Source organism: Neoarius graeffei, chromosome 10 (assembly GCF_027579695.1).
Source record: "Neoarius graeffei isolate fNeoGra1 chromosome 10, fNeoGra1.pri, whole genome shotgun sequence".
NCBI lineage: Eukaryota > Metazoa > Chordata > Actinopteri > Siluriformes > Ariidae > Neoarius > Neoarius graeffei.
In genome coordinates, this window is record NC_083578.1 from 27,023,638 (window position 1) to 27,041,761 (window position 18,124).

Genomic DNA, 18,124 nt, shown 5'->3' on the forward strand with positions numbered 1-18,124 from the left:
TAAAAAAAATGTAAAAAAAAAAAAATTACATACTGTAGGCTACATACTGTTCAGTAGGCTGGCTACATTACACTGTGTGAGATAAAACAGACTATAATAGTCGTGCACTTAATATTGATCATATAGTGTAGTTTACAATGTACAATAAATGAAGTAAACCATACAGTAATGAATAAAATATTTGACAGAGCTTAAGAGTTTTCTTAAACATCCCTGGAAAACAATGAATGACAGGCTATCAACACATGGAGACGGGAAAGAATTCTGAATCCCTACAACATAATACACCAGTTAGCACCCAGCCAAATGGCTACTCAGATAAACACTTGACCTTCCACATGGAATTTTACAACGCTAATTTACATATTTGATCCAGTACAAACGGCGGATGTACGTCAAAACATTCTTGCATCAAAAAATTAACATTGTATCTTGGGGAAAAATTAAAATATACTGTATTAATGAATACTGTCCATGCAGGATTCATGAAGCCAGCTCACCCCTTTCTAGACATCCCAAGTATGATGATGTCCACAGGTGTGTTACATTAATTAATGCCCCATCAGAAACTGAAGTCATTTTTAAACTTGCTTTATTTCTTAATTAACGAGTTAGTCAATTACGTTTTCGGTTTTATTAACCTTATATCGTGACTCGTATTGGCATATTATATTACACTTATCGGCCTTTTCGGTTTTTAGCCATGTTGAATGTAGTTCGTATGGTCCACGGCAGGCGTCGCTTATCCACGCGATCTTCACGAGACTTGTGCGAGACTTCAAACGTGAAGTGTGAGCGCTGCCATTTTGAAAACTGTTTACACAGCGGCCAGATCGCCATAACATTCCAATTTAGATTAATTCGAGATTTGCCAGCTTCATCAGTGATGAAGATTATTCCATACGACTTCAAACTATTGGTTAAATGAAAAATCGCTTTCGGACACTAGTCCGTCACGCTGGTATTTACATCATTACTGTCGTACAATTAAAACGTGCCAGATCAGGCGGCTGGTGGGTTTTCAAAATAATAAATACATGCATGTACGGTATTTTTGTGATAAATACATATACTGAGCGCATTTCCCACATTAATCAATACAAAGTACCTGCATCTTTCAGTTCTTTTAAATCAAGGCTGAATACTTTCTTCTTTGCTGCTGCCTTTTATTAAATCAAATTTAAGACTTTTAATTTGATTTCTTTCAGCATGACCACAATGCATGATGGGATATATTGCTTTGGTTAGTGACCATTGGTTGTACACTACTTTTCGTGATGCATTGTGGGATACTTTGAGTGCACTATATAGGGTGTAAATAATCCTTACTAAGGTTTTGGACAGCACTACAAAATGGTATCCCCACTATATAGTACCCTATATAGTGAGTAGGGAGCGATTTCGGACACAGGGAAAACTTCCGGCTTGATTACGTCAGCATTCGAAGGAGGGTGCGCGCGTCTTTTAACAACGTTGGCAGATGTTGGTCACTTTTGATTTCTCCTGTACGTTTTACTTCTGTCCTACGATGTCTCGCACAGGTCTCAATGAATCTCATTTACGGCCATTTCTCTGAAATATAGACTGATGTATCACAGTACATAGCATATTTCAAACACTCATAACTCGCTATAGCAGTGCCAAAATAGCTGTCAGAAATGCATTCCTACATTTTATAAAATGAGATAAATAGAATTTTGATAATAAAACAATTTGCCTTCAGTTCCCCTTTAATGGAACCCAACAAATTAACATATTTCACAATAGAGGGATTTGGGGATGTTCACAAAAAAGCCCAAAACTTTATTCATATGAAATTATGACATCGCTACATGTGCATGGAAGAAGAGTCTGGAGACAGAAATCTTAGTTTCTCATTCGTTAGCCTGTGCTACTTGCTCTTGATAGCACTGGCTTGACCACTTTATTAGCATTCGCTAACACTACTGATGAACACTACACCAGCTGGAAGGTGACTTCACTGCTGTGTTGACAGCGCATACTCACGGTTAAGTTCATGTTGGCCTTCGAGAGGCCGAGGGCTATAAATTTTTGGTCCCTCCCACAATAAATCAAAATCTGATTGGTCAATTCATCTGTCACTTCCTGCATAAACATACACTGCCATGGCCTTCTGTCCTGGCAATGAAGTCCTAACTAATGAGTGAGCCAGCTCTAAACTCTTCTCAGCCTAGAGACAACAAACAAAAAATCTCATTGGATAACTCGATTTTAATGTTTTCAGGACAGTGACCCTTTCATTTCTGAAGTAAATTTCATAGAAAATGAGGCGAAATTAGAAGGGAATAATGATAATGAAAGAAATTAAATATAACATTTGAAATGCTGATATGTTTGGGCCTTCTCTGAAGGCCTAGAAGGCCCTGACGGTTCCCCTCTGCTGAGCACCATGAAAACTAAAGAGAACAAAACAAAAACAAGGAGCGTAACATGGTTGTGAACAAATACACAATTTTGCAGAGTAATGTTGACAGACTATGCTCTGAACGTTACACACCTATCCAAACATGCACCATTATCCTCTGCACTCAAGGTCTCGTGCTAAACCACAGTTCAACCACAGACAAAACACAATCCGTAAACAGCGCACACCGACTTTACATTGTGTATGAATGACACATCAGGATGATCGACAGCAAAGCTTTATAACATGAGGATTATAAACACAGTAGCGAACGTCTGTAGCATAACAAATACAGCTTCCTGGGCTGACAGCTCTGCCTGTAACATAAATAACGAGTAACAGCTGTGGCCGCCATTTACTAACACATTTTACACTCATGTGGAGCTAATGCTGTGCTATAAACAAGTCCATGATAACGTATAACCATGTTGTAGTACAAGTGAACCATTATGGTGTACTGCGTAATGTTTATAACTGATAACGACATGAATGATTGATTATAGACCAACTGAATAAATATCAAAAGTCACATTACAAATGAATTGTGGGTGTTTTGTTTTCAAACACACAATACACCATGTGGAATTGTAACGAATAATGACACTTGTTAATGAGTTTATAAAAATGCTTACAAGGAATCATACTTCTAATGATTTATGAATACGAGCTTCATAGAACGTGTTTTTTTTTTCTTTCTCATAATGTTATTCCCTTCATTTACATAAGGTTTTGATCAAAGTGCCAATATTTGGATTGTGGTGTAAGACCATGTCCTTCAATAACAGTGCATTTTGAAGAATGTGATAATAACTGCATTATTATGTCACTCTTTCAGTCAAAAAATTACTAAGTCAAAGTTCAGGTCAGTAAACAAGTAAGTGTTTTTTATGCTGTGTTCAACCTCAGCCTTGCATGTCTCATCTTCATTTCCTGTGACAAAAATTCATAATATTATTTTGTGCATGCCAGTGTTTGCACCTCATGTTCTTCAAAGCTATATGAGCATGCATACTTTACATTATTCAGTTCCATTTTTTCTTATCGTGACCACCAACAGTCATCGTATCTGCATTGACACATGTATACAGGCACACGTTGTGTAATGTGGCATGACTTTTATACCTATGTTAAAGAAAAGAAAGCGTTTCGCTGATGCCTCTGTCTTTCTCTAGCCGTAGCTGGCGACGCTGGAACAGATTCTGTCGCAGGAAGTGCAGAGCAGCGGTGAAATCTACCACTTTCTACTGGCTGGTCATTGTCCTGGTGTTCCTTAACACTCTCACCATATCCTCTGAACACCACAACCAACCTGTCTGGCTCACCGAAGTACAAGGTACACAAATGCACAACTACAGATAAATGAGTTTACTAGGGGTTGGCCGATATGCTTTTCTTCCTGGGCCTGATACTGATACAGATAATTAACGATCAAGGACACTGATAACTGATATTTGGGGTCGATATTCATCTACCATAAATTTGATGTTTGAAAATTTCCAGCAATTCAATTTTTACTCACAACTTACTTTTTAACATAATGTTTAATATTAGAGCATTATAAAATAAGTACTTGGGGGGGGGGGGACTGTGAAAAGTATACTGACGACAGTCATCATTTCAAGGTGTGTGTATGCGAGAGTGAATGAGCGGAATTATGTGAACAAGCTTGTTCAGCCTTCATATGGGCTTATCCTTTCCTCTCACTGTGAAAGTGAATGGACATGCTGCTTCATTCCCACAATTCTCACAAATACCTAAGAGTATGTTTGATTGGATTTACTCAAAATGTGGTCCATATCACTACCAATCCAGTTGTGCTGTAAGCAGGACACTACAGACTACAGAAATGGTTGGTTGGTTGGTTGGTTGGTTGGTTGGTTGGTTGGTTGGTTGGTTGGTTGGTTGGTTGGTTGGTTGGATGTCATCCACATTTCAAGCAGTCCATTAATGCTGTGGGCAGGACACTGGGCCAGACTACAGAAATGTTGGGTGGTTGGTCGGTTGGTCGGTTGGATGTATGTATGTATGTATGTATGTATGTATGTATGCATGCATGCATGCATGCATGCATGCATGCATGTATGTGTCTTCCACATTTCAAGCAATCCATTAATGCTGTGGGCGGGACACTGGGCCAGACTACAGAAATGTTGGTTGGTTGGATGTGTCATCCACATTTCAAGCAGTCCATTAACACTGTGTGGGTGGGACACTGGCCAGACTACAGAAGTATTGGATGGATGGTTGGCCAGACTACAGAAGTATTGGATGGATGGTTGGTTGGTTTGATGTGTCATCCATATTTCAAGCAATCCAGTAGTGCTGTGGGTGGGACACTGGGCCAGACTACAGAAATGGTTGGTTGGTTGGTTGGTTGGTTGGTTGGTTGGTTGGATGTCGTCCACATTTCAAGCAATCCATTAATGCTGTGGGTGGGACACTGGGCCAGACTACAGAAGTGTTGGTTGGTTGGATGCATCATCTACATTTCAAGTAATCCATTAACACTGTGGGGATGACACTGGGCCAGGCTACAGAAATGTTGGTTAGTTGGTTGGTTGGATGCGTCATCAGGGTACCCAAGGAGTCTTAAAAGTATTAAAAAAGTATTGAATTTCATTTTCCAGAATTAAGGCCTTAAAAGTATTAAATTTCATCTTGAAAGTCTTAATTTTTTCCACGGAGGTCTTAATTTTCCAAAGAAAGTCTAACATTGTTGCGTAACCTAGATTAAATTCTCTGTGATGAAAATGAAGCAAAATCTAAAATGTTTTGCGCTGCCCTGGCGTTCACACGCAAACAGCGGGAAATTCACGTCGCGCCGTAAAGGGTTCACACGAAACGAGAGCAGCAGGCGCATAGAGCAGAGAGGGTGAGGGGGAGAGAGCATGGGGAAGTGCAGATTCAACCCGAAGTGGCCGCTCGACCCTAAATACGCCTGGGTTAAGGGCAGGCATGAAAATCTCTCACCTTTCGGCGAAATTCGCCGTTTTGAAGTCAAAAAGGGTGACCTACGCGAATCGTGTAGATCCGAGGAGATTTTTTTTTTTAAATTATCGTATGATTGACTTAATACGCAAACTGAGCACTTCAGAAATCGGCCCTTTAAATGACACTTGGACAGTCAGTAAATCCTCCTGGCTGCTTCGCTGCCGAGAACCAATCATATGCCAAACTGTGTTCCATTATTCCAATCATGCGCACACTCTTCACGTGTACTTGGAGTGCATGGAGAGAGCCTGTGGTTGAATTGCAAAGCTGTGAGAACGAGAAGCAGGACATATCCACCTGGGGCCATTATTAAAAAATGTTCTGTTTCCGGTCCACTGGCCGGGTGAGTGCCGTTTGTGCGGGTGAAATTTTTTTTTTAACGCCGGTTTTTCGACATTTTTTTCGGGTTCGTAAATCTAAACTCGAACTTGACATTTACGCATTCCCAGGGCTTTCCATTAAAGCTCATACTGCCTCCGCCGAGTGCGCATGCACACCGCATGTCGGGGCCGCGGATGAGTTCCTCTCCCCTGATCAACGAGTCTGCGGGGAATTTGTGGTTATTATCGGTACAAACAGCGCGAATCACAACTTAAATGAGTGCGGTTCAGTTTGACATTATTGTCAGTCCGTTAGATAAACATTTAATTTTATTAAAATCGAAAATTAATATTTAGAGCCTGTGGGCTACAAAAATAGTCATTAAAGTAGCCGGCTGGACTTAATTGTGTAGCCGCAGCCGGCGCTTGTGGAAAGCCCTGTCGAATCAGCTCTGCGCATGCGCCGTGCGGCACAAAAAAAATGGCAGCCGCCATGAAGGAAGGAGATCCGGAGTTTTCAAACATTTGCTTAAGTGTGAAATCGCAAAATGGTATTCTAGCGAACAACAAAATAGTAAAGATTCAGAAAAACAAATCATTCAGTGATCATTTTAATAGTGTAATTTCATCCGAACTAGGCCTAACGGTCGATTTAGAACTACAAAAAGTCCGTGTGTTGGACATTTTAAGTACCTTTGTAAAAGTTTTGCAAATGTTGCAGTCAGCATTTAAAATGCTAATTTAAAGTTTTTGTACAAGTTTCAGTTGATTAAACTGTCATTTTATTAAATGTGTCTGCTTTTGTAATAAAAAAGTACTGAAAGAAAAAGCAAACACAGCATTGCGATTTCTTATCCATCCATATATAATAAAAAAAATTAAAAATAAAAATCCCTCCCTCCCGACTGAAAATTTTTTTGCTCACCCGGTGGACAGGAAACGGATTTTTTTTAAGGATGGCCTGGGACAAGGCAGACCAGAGCGTAACTTACACATTTACCTGCATTTGGTGAGTAATGGTTTCAATCGTTTTCATATTTTGTGCGGTATAACAAAGTTACTGCCGTTCGCTACAGCTTGCGTTGAACACTGCCAGAGCTAGCCGAAGCTCTGGTGAAAATAATAGCTCCCGTTTGCCAGATATTAAGTTAGCTTAAAGCTTGTGTAGTTAACAGTAACACAAAAGAAGAAACAAACTTCTTTCTATTATCTCTGTAATTGGTATTTCAGGGACGTGTGAGGATAATATTCACGTGAGGGGCTGAAAAGGCTGAAGGTGAAGTGGTAAACTCTAAAACTTGTTAGCCTATGCTTTGGCCCATGCTTGAAGCCTTTTGTGACAAAATAAAAACTTGTGAACCCTGGTCTTTTTTACACTCCACTGTTTTACACTGTTATTTATTGATTCATTAAAACGTAATGGTTTTGAGCCATCTAAAATAGCGAAAGCGGGCGTCTCGCATTTACTGCCCGGGCTCCATCCATTGACAAGACGGGGCGTCAATTTTTTTCAGCGCGAAATTAGAGAGAAGACAACAGGGAAGAGTGTGTCACGAAAGGCTTGCCGTGTGTTTAGACCAAAAGCCACTAAAGCTGTTGTGTAAATCGTTATGTTGATATTATTTTTAGTCGCTGCTGTAGCTTTTGTCACCATTCTAAGTCAGCTAGCCTACTCCTGGCCATTAAAGCTTTAGTAGTTTCTGGTGTGAACACACAGACCGTGAGCCAGGGCCTCAAAATATGGAAACCGTTACCGAAAAAGTGGAAAAGGCTACCATACCTTTTCTGAAAGCTTGGATTCTCAGCTTTTCAGTGATGTATGATGGCCATCTGATAAGAGTAGCTGTTTTGAGTTATCACACATAATGTAAACTAAGGTTGAGAAAATATTGCGTATAAATCAAGCAGAACACTGTATTCATTTTGTAATGTAAATTTCATGAAAGTTGGGACCTGATATAAATTATATGTGGTGGACATGTATTAAGGACCCTTTGAAATATCTCAAAATGCTGAATAACAACTTTTTCTAAAAATGTTTTACCTCAGACTTTCAACTCGACATGTCAACAAATTAGAATCGTACACTACTGTTTTGTCTTTGAAAAAACGCCATGTCTGTTATCAGACTGAAAATCCCCCCTGCAAATCAGATAATATGGGTAAATGGTACATTTTCTGAATCCTCAGGGTCATGCCAGTATTTCAGTGTTTGGATTTTGTTTTTCTGGTGCTCCCTGGTGCCACAGAATTAAAAGACAAAGGATGACTTAGGCGGAAATTGAAGGAAAATGTGTGTGATTAAAAGTTTGAAGAGCTCCAGGGTTGGCTGTACTCATCTAAAATGCTCACAAAAGGATTTAAATGAAAGCTCAGAGTCTCCCCTTTAAAATGATGCCAAACATAACAAAATAAAATATTCCAATATGTCCAATATAGATTTCGGCAATATCAGTGTTCTGCTTGATTTATACACAATATTTTCTCAACCTTAGTTTACATTATGTGTGATAACTCAAAACAGCTACTCCTGTCAGATGGCCATCATACATCATTGAAAAGCTGAGACTCCAAGCTTTCAGAAAAGGTATGGTAGCCTTTGCCACTTTTTCGGTAACGACCAACCCCTCTAGGTCACAGACTAACAGTAGAGAGTAGTTTACAGTTGATACTGATGTACCACTTGCACTAATACAAACATTATCCTTAGAATGAGTGTGTTAGGGGAAGAGGACGCTGCAGCTGTTAAGCTGGATGCAGGCATTAAATGCAGCTGGAAGTGGGCCTGGCTTAAGCTGGAGGGCAAGGTATCTGTGAAGGGACAAGAGGTGTCCTTTCATGTTGGGGATTTCTTTAAGAAAATTGACAGAGAGGGATTGGCCAGGTGTGTCCTCTGCCACAAGGACATAAATTATGCAAACAAGGGCAGCCATGCTTTGATTGCTCACGTCCAAACTGCGATACATCAGTGTACCGGAAGTATTTCCTCCGCACCACCAACGCCCGTCGCCCGACAATACCCCACCCCCGCGCGTGCGCACCCTTCTCACCTTTTCAACCCCTGACCCATTTTCATGCCTGGTTAAGGGGGTTCCAAATAATGACCGTGAGGCATTATGCACTTTGTGTAAAAAAAACCTTTCAACTAGGGACAATGGGGCTTACAGCTCTGGATTCTCACATGAAAAGTGGTAAACATATTTCGTTTGCATCCACAATTCAGAAGCAGGCAGCTATAGCACAGTACTGTGTGCCAACAACACCCAGCACAGCCGAAAATGAGACCTCAACTTCTGCATTGGGGATGCTTCCATTTGTTGCTGGCCCGAAGACACTACAGGCAGAGGTATTATGGATTCTGAAGACCATCAGGGCAAGTTAAAGATGTTCGGTTGATGCTCTTACCTTCCATCTTCTTTTTGTCTTTTGAATGCTTCTCTGGTGTGTGTGTGTGTGTGTGTGTGTGTGTGTGTGTGTGTGTGTGTGTGTGTGTGTATGAGGGGTGATTGTCTGGACTTACATGGGGGTGCTCTCCTCTGCTTGGTGTCCAGGGTGTGTGAGTAGAATGAATTCTGATAGATTATTTTAATAAATGTAATTTTGTTATTTCAAACACTCGTAAATAGTAATTATTTGAGGTTTAATCTGGTGCTCAATATGATTTATTCTTCCCTAATGAGTGCGAAAAGGTATTAAATTTCACTTGAAATGGCATTAAAAAAGTCTTAAAAAGTCTTCAATTTTGGTTTAACAATCCTGGGGGTACCCTGGTCATTCACCTTTCAAGCAATCCATTCGCACTGTGGGCAGGATACTGGGCCAGACTACAGAAATGTTGGCAGGGCTCTAGACTAACTTTTTGACCTAGGAGCACTGTGCTCCCAACCCCTAAAAATTGGGCGCACCAACAAAAATCTAGGCGCACCACTATAAAAGGTTGGGAGCACAAGCAAACGTCTTTGCCATACCAAGTATTACTGCTATTAATCAATGTTAACAACCTTCCATTAAGTATTTGTATAGATTATAAAAGAAAAAGCCCACCTTGATAGGTGCAAAAGAATTGGCAATGTGTGGTATTTTAGGTGGTTCTTGGGGAAGAAGGACAAATCACACCATTTGTTACAACCAACTGCTTTATTCCAGACTTGAACCTGCAGTCATGTCCAGGCATAACACTGATGATGTCAAGTCAAATACACAGCCAGGCATACTGACCTAACAGAATATCCTATAGAATGGTACACAGGCATACTGACCTTACAGAACATCCTTTAGAGTGGTACACAGGCATACTGACCTGACAGAACATCCTATAGAGTGGTACTGTACACAGGCATACTGACCTGACAGAATATCCTACAGAACACAGGCATACTGACCTGACAGAACAGTCTATAGAGTGGTACACAGGCATACTGACCTGACAGAACAGTCTATAGAGTGGTACACAGGCATACTGACCTGACAGAATAGCCTATAGAGTGGCACACAGGCATACTGACCTGGCAGAATATCCTACAGAACACAGGCGTACTGACCTGACAGAACATCCTATAGAGTGGTACACAGGCATACTGACCTGACAGAATATCCTACAGAACACAGGCATACTGACCTAACAGAATATCCTATAGAGTGGTACACAGGCATACTGACCTGACAGAATATCCTATAGAGTGGTACACAGGCATACTGACCTGACAGAATATCCTACAGAACACAGGCATACTGACCTGACAGAATATCCTATAGAGTGGTACACAGGCATATTGACCTGACAGAATATCCTATAAAGTGGTACACAGGCATACTGACCTGACAGAATATCCTATAGAGTGGTACACAGGCATACTCACCTGACAGAATATCCTATAGAGTGGTACACAGGCATACTGACCTGACAGAACATCCTATAGAGTGGTACACAGGCATACTGACCTGACAGAACATCCTATAGAGTGGTACACAGGCATACTGACCTGACAGAATATCCTATAGAGTGGTACACAGGCATACTGACCTGACAGAACATCCTATAGAGTGGTACACAGGCATACTGACCTGACAGAATATCCTACAGAACACAGGCGTACTGACCTGACAGAACATCCTATAGAGTGGTACGCAGGCATACTGACCTGACAGAATATCCTACAGAGTGGTACACAGGCATACTGACCTGACAGAATATCCTACAGAACACAGGCATACTGACCTGACAGAATATCCTATAGAGTGGTACACAGGCATACTGACCTGACAGAATATCCTACAGAACACAAGTCAACTGTTGGAAAAAAAATAAACAAAAAATTATAATAGCAGGCAGAGTCATGTGGAACTCTGCAATGGAGTGCTTCATCTTGTCTGAACAGAGACCACAGGGCTGCAGAAACTTCTGACCAATCATACACATGCTTACTAACCGTGTTTGTTGTTTATCCTCATCAATCTGCTCCTTGATTCACTGATTACGGTCAGCTGATTGTTTAGCAAGTTGATTCACCAATCATGATCAGCTGACTCGCAGGATGCATTACATCATGGAAAATTTCTTGGAACGGCCGGCGCAGCACTAGTGCTACTTCCGGGTTTCACGTAGCGGGCGAATGGCACGTGTCAGCCGGCTGGGGAGTTATAAAAATTAATTTGATCGCGTCTTTCTGCCGGGGGTGGCGGGGACTTGGTTTTCGTGCTTCAGTCAGCCAGCCGGCGTGAAGCTTGTTTTTTTTCAGACGGCGGCTTTGTTCTGCAGCCATTATCTAGGCGCAGGCCTTAATTTTTGCTCATTTTTTTTCTTGGCGCACCGTGCGACCGTGATTTCAAATATAGTCACACCCTCAAAATTCTAGTCGCAAGTGCGACTAAACCAATCACACTCACAAGCCCTGGTTGGTTGGTTGTTTGTTTGGTTGGTTGGTTGGTTGGATGCGTCATTCACATTTCAAGTAATCCATTAACACTGTGGGTGGGACACTGGGCCAGACTACAGAAATGTTGGTTGGTTGCTTGGATGTGTCATCCATGTTTCAAGCAGTCCATTAACACTGTGGGGGGGGGACACTGGGGCAGACTACAGGAGTGTTGGTTGGTTGGTTGGTTGGTTGGTTGGTTGGTTGGTTGGTTGGTTGGTTGATGCGTCATCCACATTTCAAGCAATTCATTAACACTGTGGGCAGGACACTAGGCCAGACTACAGAAATGTTGGTTGGTTGATTGGTTGGTTGGATGTCGTCCACATTTCAAGCAATCCATTAATGCTGTTGGCGGGACACTGGGCCAGACTACAGAAATGGTGGTTGGTTAGTTTGTTGGTTGGATGTCATCCACATTTCAAGCAATCCATTAGCACTGTGGGTGGGACACTGGGCCAGACCACAGAAGTATTGGATGGTTGGTTGTTTGGTTGGATGCGTGATCCACATTTCAAGCAATCCATTAACACTGTGGGCAGGACACTGGACCAGACTACAGAAATGTTGGTTAGTTGATTGGTTGGTTAGATGTCGTCCACATTTCAAGCAATCCATTAATGCTGTGGGCGGGACACTGGGCCAGACTACAGAAGTGTTGGTTGGTTGGATGCGTCATCCACATTTCAAGCAATCCATTAACACTCTGGGGAGGACACTGGGCCAGACTACAGAAGTATTGGTTGGTTGGTTGGTTGGTTGGTTGGTTGGTTGGTTGGTTGGTTGGTTGGTTGGTTGGTTGGTTGGTTGGTTGGTTGGATGGATTTGTCCTCCACATTTCAAGCAGTTCCTTAACGCTGTGGGCAGGACACTGGGCCAGACTACAGAAGTATTGGCTGATTGGTTGATTGGTTGGATGGATATGTCATCCACATTTCAAGCAGTCCATGAATGCTGTGGGTGAAACACTGGGCCAGACTACAGAAATGTGGGGTTTTTGCATTAGATATGCACATGCATAACAAAAATGCTTTTAGTGCATTTTATTTAAAATCTCATCTCATCTCATTATCTCTAGCCACTTTATCCTGTTCTACAGGGTCGCAGGCAAGCTGGAGCCTATCCCAGCTGACTACGGGTGAAAGGCGGGGTACACCCTGGACAAGTCGCCAGGTCATCACAGGGCTGACACATAGACACAGACAACCATTCACATTCACACCTACGGTCAATTTAGAGTCACCAGTTAACCTAACCTGCATGTCTTTGGACTGTGGGGGAAACCAGAGCGCCCGGAGGAAACCCACGCGGACACAGGGAGAACATGCAAACTCCGCACAGAAAGGCCCTCGCTGGCCATGGGGCTCGAACCCGGACCTTCTTGCTGTGAGGCGACAGCGCTAACCACTACACCACCGTGCCGCCCAGTTTTAGTGATATTTAACAATTTATCCACCTCAGGCTTAGTGAATAATAACTGAGACAAAGTCATGGTTATTATTCACTGATATTCACTGAGCCTGAGGTGGATAATTGTCTTAGTATGAATACATGGGTGATTATTTAAAAAATATATATATATATATATATATATATATATATATATATATATATATATATATATATATATACACAACCCCGATTCCAAAAAAGTTGGGACAAAGTACAAATTGTAAATAAAAATGGGATGCAATGATGTGGAAGTTTCAAAATTCCATATTTTATTCAGAATAGAACATAGATGACATATCAAATGTTTAAAGTGAGAAAATGTATCATTTAAAGAGAAAAATTAGGTGATTTTAAATTTCATGACAACAACACATCTCAAAAAAGTTGGGACAAGGCCATGTTTACCACTGTGAGACATCCCCTTTTCTCTTTCCAACAGTCTGTAAACGTCTGGGGACTGAGGAGACAAGTTGCTCAAGTTTAGGGATAGGAATGTTAACCCATTCTTGTCTAATGTAGGATTCTAGTTGCTCAACTGTCTTAGGTCTTTTTTGTCGTATCTTCCGTTTTATGATGCGCCAAATGTTTTCTATGGGTGAAAGATCTGGACTGCAGGCTGGCCAGTTCAGTACCCGGACCCTTCTTCTACGCAGCTATGATGCTGTAATTGATGCAGTATGTGGTTTGGCATTGTCATGTTGGAAAATGCAAGGTCTTCCCTGAAAGAGACGTCGTCTGGATGGGAGCATATGTTGCTCTAGAACCTGGATATACCTTTCAGCATTGATGGTGTCTTTCCAGATGTGTAAGCTGCCCATGCCACACACACTAATGCAACCCCATACCATCAGAGATGCAGGCTTCTGAACTGAGTGCTGATAACAACTTGGGTCGTCCTTCTCCTCTTTAGTCCAAATGACGCAGCGTCCCTGATTTCCATAAAGAACTTCAAATTTTGATTCGTCTGACCACAGAACAGTTTTCCACTTTGCCACAGTCCATTTTAAATGAGCCTTGGCCCACAGAAGACGTCTGCGCTTCTGGATCATGTTTAGATACGGCTTCTTCTTTGAACTATAGAGTTTTAGCTGGCAACGGTGGATGGCACGGTGAATTGTGTTCACAGATAATGTTCTCTGGAAATATTCCTGAGCCCATTTTGTGATTTCCAATACAGAAGCATGCCTGTATGTGATGCAGTGCCGTCTAAGGGCCCGAAGATCACGGGCAGCCAGTATGGTTTTCTGGCCTTGACCCTTACGCACAGAGATTCTTCCAGATTCTCTGAATCTTTTGATGATATTATGCACTGTAGATGATGATATGTTCAAACTCTTTGCAATTTTACACTGTCGACCTCCTTTCTGATATTGCTCCACTATTTGTCGGCGCAGAATTAGGGGGATTGGTGATCCTCTTCCCATCTTTACTTCTGAGAGCCGCTGCCACTCCAAGATGCTCTTTTTATACCCAGTCATGTTAATGACCTATTGCCGATTGACCTAATGAGTTGCAATTTGGTCCTCCAGCTGTTCCTTTTTTGTACCGTTAACTTTTCCAGCCTCTTATTGCCCCTGTCCCAACTTTTTTGAGATGTGTTGCTGTCATTAAATTTCAAATGAGCCAATATTTGGCATGAAATTTCAAAATGTCTCACTTTTGACATCTGATATGTTGTCTATGTTCTATTGTGAATACAATATCAGTTTTTGAGATTTGTAAATTATTGCATTCCGTTTTTATTTATAATTTGTACTTTGTCCCAACTTTTTTGGAATCGGGGTTGTATATTAAAAAAAATTTATTTCAAACTTCAAAAGCAGCATGCAAATGTAGTAATGGTGTGGCGCAGACTTGTCACTTATCTATGCCGACTCAGATAAAATACCTTGTTTTGAAATCGATAAAATAAATCACAATTCCACCTTACCTTTGAATAGTTTTAGACCAAAGTTCGTAGCATCTTTACTGCTTTTAGGAACAGCATTTTCTTCCATAATTTGTAATTCTTCCTCACTTACAGTGACAAAGTGATTGGCCGCCATTTTGCCGAGTTGCTCAAGGTGATTATTGAGAAATAGTCCGAATTTCTCGACCAATCAGCACGTGCGATTTCCTATAATCACCTGCGTATTTATACTAAACTTTCGTTGTTCCTGTGAGAAATTAGTGGTTGTTTCTCACTCAGAAGTCACAGGGGATGTTGGTAACTTAATTACAGTGGTGTTTAATAAAATAAAAAGATCAACAATTTCAAACATCTTAAACACTGATAGCAATCAGGGTTTGCTGTTAACTCCTAAAAGCAAAAGAGCAAGAGCTTCTTTTATCACTCAGCATTTTCAATGTTATATTCATGAGAAATCCAGTGTTGAAATAGTAGTTACGGTGATGTTCGGACTCAGAATTGCAGAATTCAGTGTACCTCTCTTGATGTAGAGAAGTAGTGAGGGCTAAATCCCACTGCACCACTATCAGCAGGTAGTTGAATGGCAGGATCTAAACTAAAAAAGCCAATCCAGCAATTTTCATGACAAAATCAATCATAGATAGATAGCTTGATTGATCGATCAATCCCAAGTTGGGAAATTATATTATAGCAGCAAGTTTCCAATGTTTCCAATGCAAATTTTCACTTTTATGCAGATGACACAGTACTATACAGTTCTGCATCCACACCATCCCAGGCTCTTGTTCAATTGCAGCTAGCTTTCAGTACTGTTCAAAATAACCTTTATGATTTAAAACTTGTCTTAGATTCAGATAAAACTAAGCTCCTTTTATTTTCACATGCAAAATCAGCACCTCAAAACCTGCCACAAATCACTTTATGGGGTTCTCAGATCGAATCTGTATCCCAATACAAATAGTCAAGTTTAATTTTATCGCGCTTTTAACAATAGACATTGTCGCAAAGCAGCTTTACAGAATTTTAATGACTTTAAACATGAGCTAAGTCTATCCCCAATGAGCAAGCCTGTGGCGACAGTGGCAAGGAAAAACTCCCTCAGACGACATGAGGAAGAAACCTCGAGAGGAACCAGACTCCAAACGGAACCCATCCTCATTTGGGTGATAACAGATAGCGTGATTATAACAGTTTTAACATGAAGTCTGTTTTGTTGATGTTATAAAATGTTCATTGATGGAAACTTGAGTGCAAAACTGTTTGACAGCTGCAGTCCTAAAGATAGCAAGTCAACTGTAGTCCTCAGCCATAAAAGCATTACTGTAAGTGTCCAGAGGCGTCTTCCAAGTGCAACTTTCGACTGTCCATATGGGGCTGTCCTCCACAGGAGCAATGTGACGAGACTCCAGCCAGACATAGGGCATCAGGATAGATCAGGCAGGTCCGAGGAGCAGAAGAGGTCAGGATTGACATGTAACTCAGAGGGACAGACAGTGTGGGGGATGGGGGGGAGGGAGAGGGGGGGAAAACACAGGTTGTTAGGCATGCCCAATGTCATCTGATGAGTAAGAACAGTATACCTTTTGCACTGAGTGCAAGCAGGGACTCTGGCAAGACTAACTACGACAGCATAACTAAAAGGGGAGAGCCAGAAGGTAACACAGGCATGAGGGAGCCCCGGGACATAAAGCAGCCAGCCACTACACCGTCAACAAACTCGAGTGAGCAAGTGAGTGGGGGACTGACAGCATCCATACATCCCAGTTTACCAAAACACTCAATGCCTGAGGATCCTCCAGATCTACTCCTTTACCTAATAAAATTAACGAAAGGCTTGATTAAACAGATATGTTTTCAGCCTAGACTTAAACACTGAGACTGTGTCTGATTTCCGAACACTACTCGGAAGGCTGTTCCATAACTGTGGGGCTTTGTAAGAAAAGGCTCTGCCCCCTGATGTAGCCTTCACTATACAAGGTACCAACAGATAGCCTGCACTTTTTGATCTAAGTAGGCATGGTGGGTCATAAAGGACCAGAAGTTCGCTCAGGTACTGTGGCGCGAGACAATTCAGTGCTTTAAAGGTCAATAGTAGTATTTTATAAACAATACAAAATTTGACTGGGAGCCAGTGCAGTGTGGATAAGACAGAGGTGATGTAGTCATATCTTCTAGCTCTAGTAAGGACTCTTGCTGCTGCATTTTGAACTAACTGGAGCTTGTTCATGCACTTACTGGAACGTCTCGGTATTTGGATTGATGACTCTCTTTCCTTTGAATATCATATTCAACAGCTGGTAAAAATACTCAAATTAAAATGAGGGTTTTATTTCAGAATCAAGTCCTGCCTTTCCTTTGAGGCCAGAAAGAGGCTTGTTGCTGCCACTTTTATGTCCGTGTTGGATTATGGTGATGTGATCTATATGCATGCATCTTCTCAGAGTTTACATGCTCTTTCAAAGCTCTGACTCATCATTGGTTGTTGTATGCTCATGTTGGTTTGTCTGTCCTGTCCACACGGAGACTTAAACATTGGTATGTTCTCGTTTATAAGTGTATTTTAGGTCTGCTTCCATCGTATCGTCAAGTTTACATTTGTCAAAAAAGTGTGGGTAGTTAGAGTCTTCATTCGCAGGATCTGTTTTTACTTTCTGTTCCAAAGATCCATACTGAATTGGTGGGGAAAAGGCATTTAAAAGTAGACGGCCTTTCGATTTCATAAAACCGGTGAAATTTAGTTCCCTCTGAAATTTGGTCATTGTGATATATGTTTATTTCTGTAATATCTAAAAGAAAAAAAAAACAGGCCATTCTGTGGCTGGGAAGTTATTTAATTTGAAGGGATTCCCTAGCAAATAATGTGCATGAAATCGCTCGCTTTGCGCAGTCTAGCAGACAGAGGAAGTCCGTGTGCGCATGCACAGGTTTACCTTTCATCGTCATCGTCTTCTCTTGGGTTTTATGGCAGCTGGCATCCAGTGTTGCATTACTGCCATCTACAGGTTTACCTTTGACCGTGCACTGACAGTTACATCATTCTGTCACTAAACAAACAGCTGATCACACCAAGGTGCTCGCTGACTGACGATATTTATTAGTTTGGTCCTGCGTT

At 41.4% G+C, this 18,124-nt stretch overlaps 1 protein-coding gene across 14 annotated transcripts in view; it reads left to right on the top strand.

The window, feature by feature from the left end:
• The window catches only part of cacna1db (calcium channel, voltage-dependent, L type, alpha 1D subunit, b), a 410,093-nt gene that overhangs the window by 239,510 nt on the left and 152,459 nt on the right, over window positions 1-18,124 (top strand). For 8 of the 14 annotated variants that reach the window (XM_060931662.1, XM_060931659.1, XM_060931664.1 and 5 more), the window contains 2 exons: window positions 3,261-3,299; window positions 3,598-3,758. In XM_060931662.1, coding sequence (XP_060787645.1) covers window positions 3,261-3,299; window positions 3,598-3,758 — 200 coding nt within the window. The remainder of the gene's footprint in view (window positions 1-3,260; window positions 3,300-3,597; window positions 3,759-18,124) is intronic. The other 6 variants (XM_060931663.1, XM_060931671.1, XM_060931669.1 and 3 more) reach the window with 2 other exon arrangements.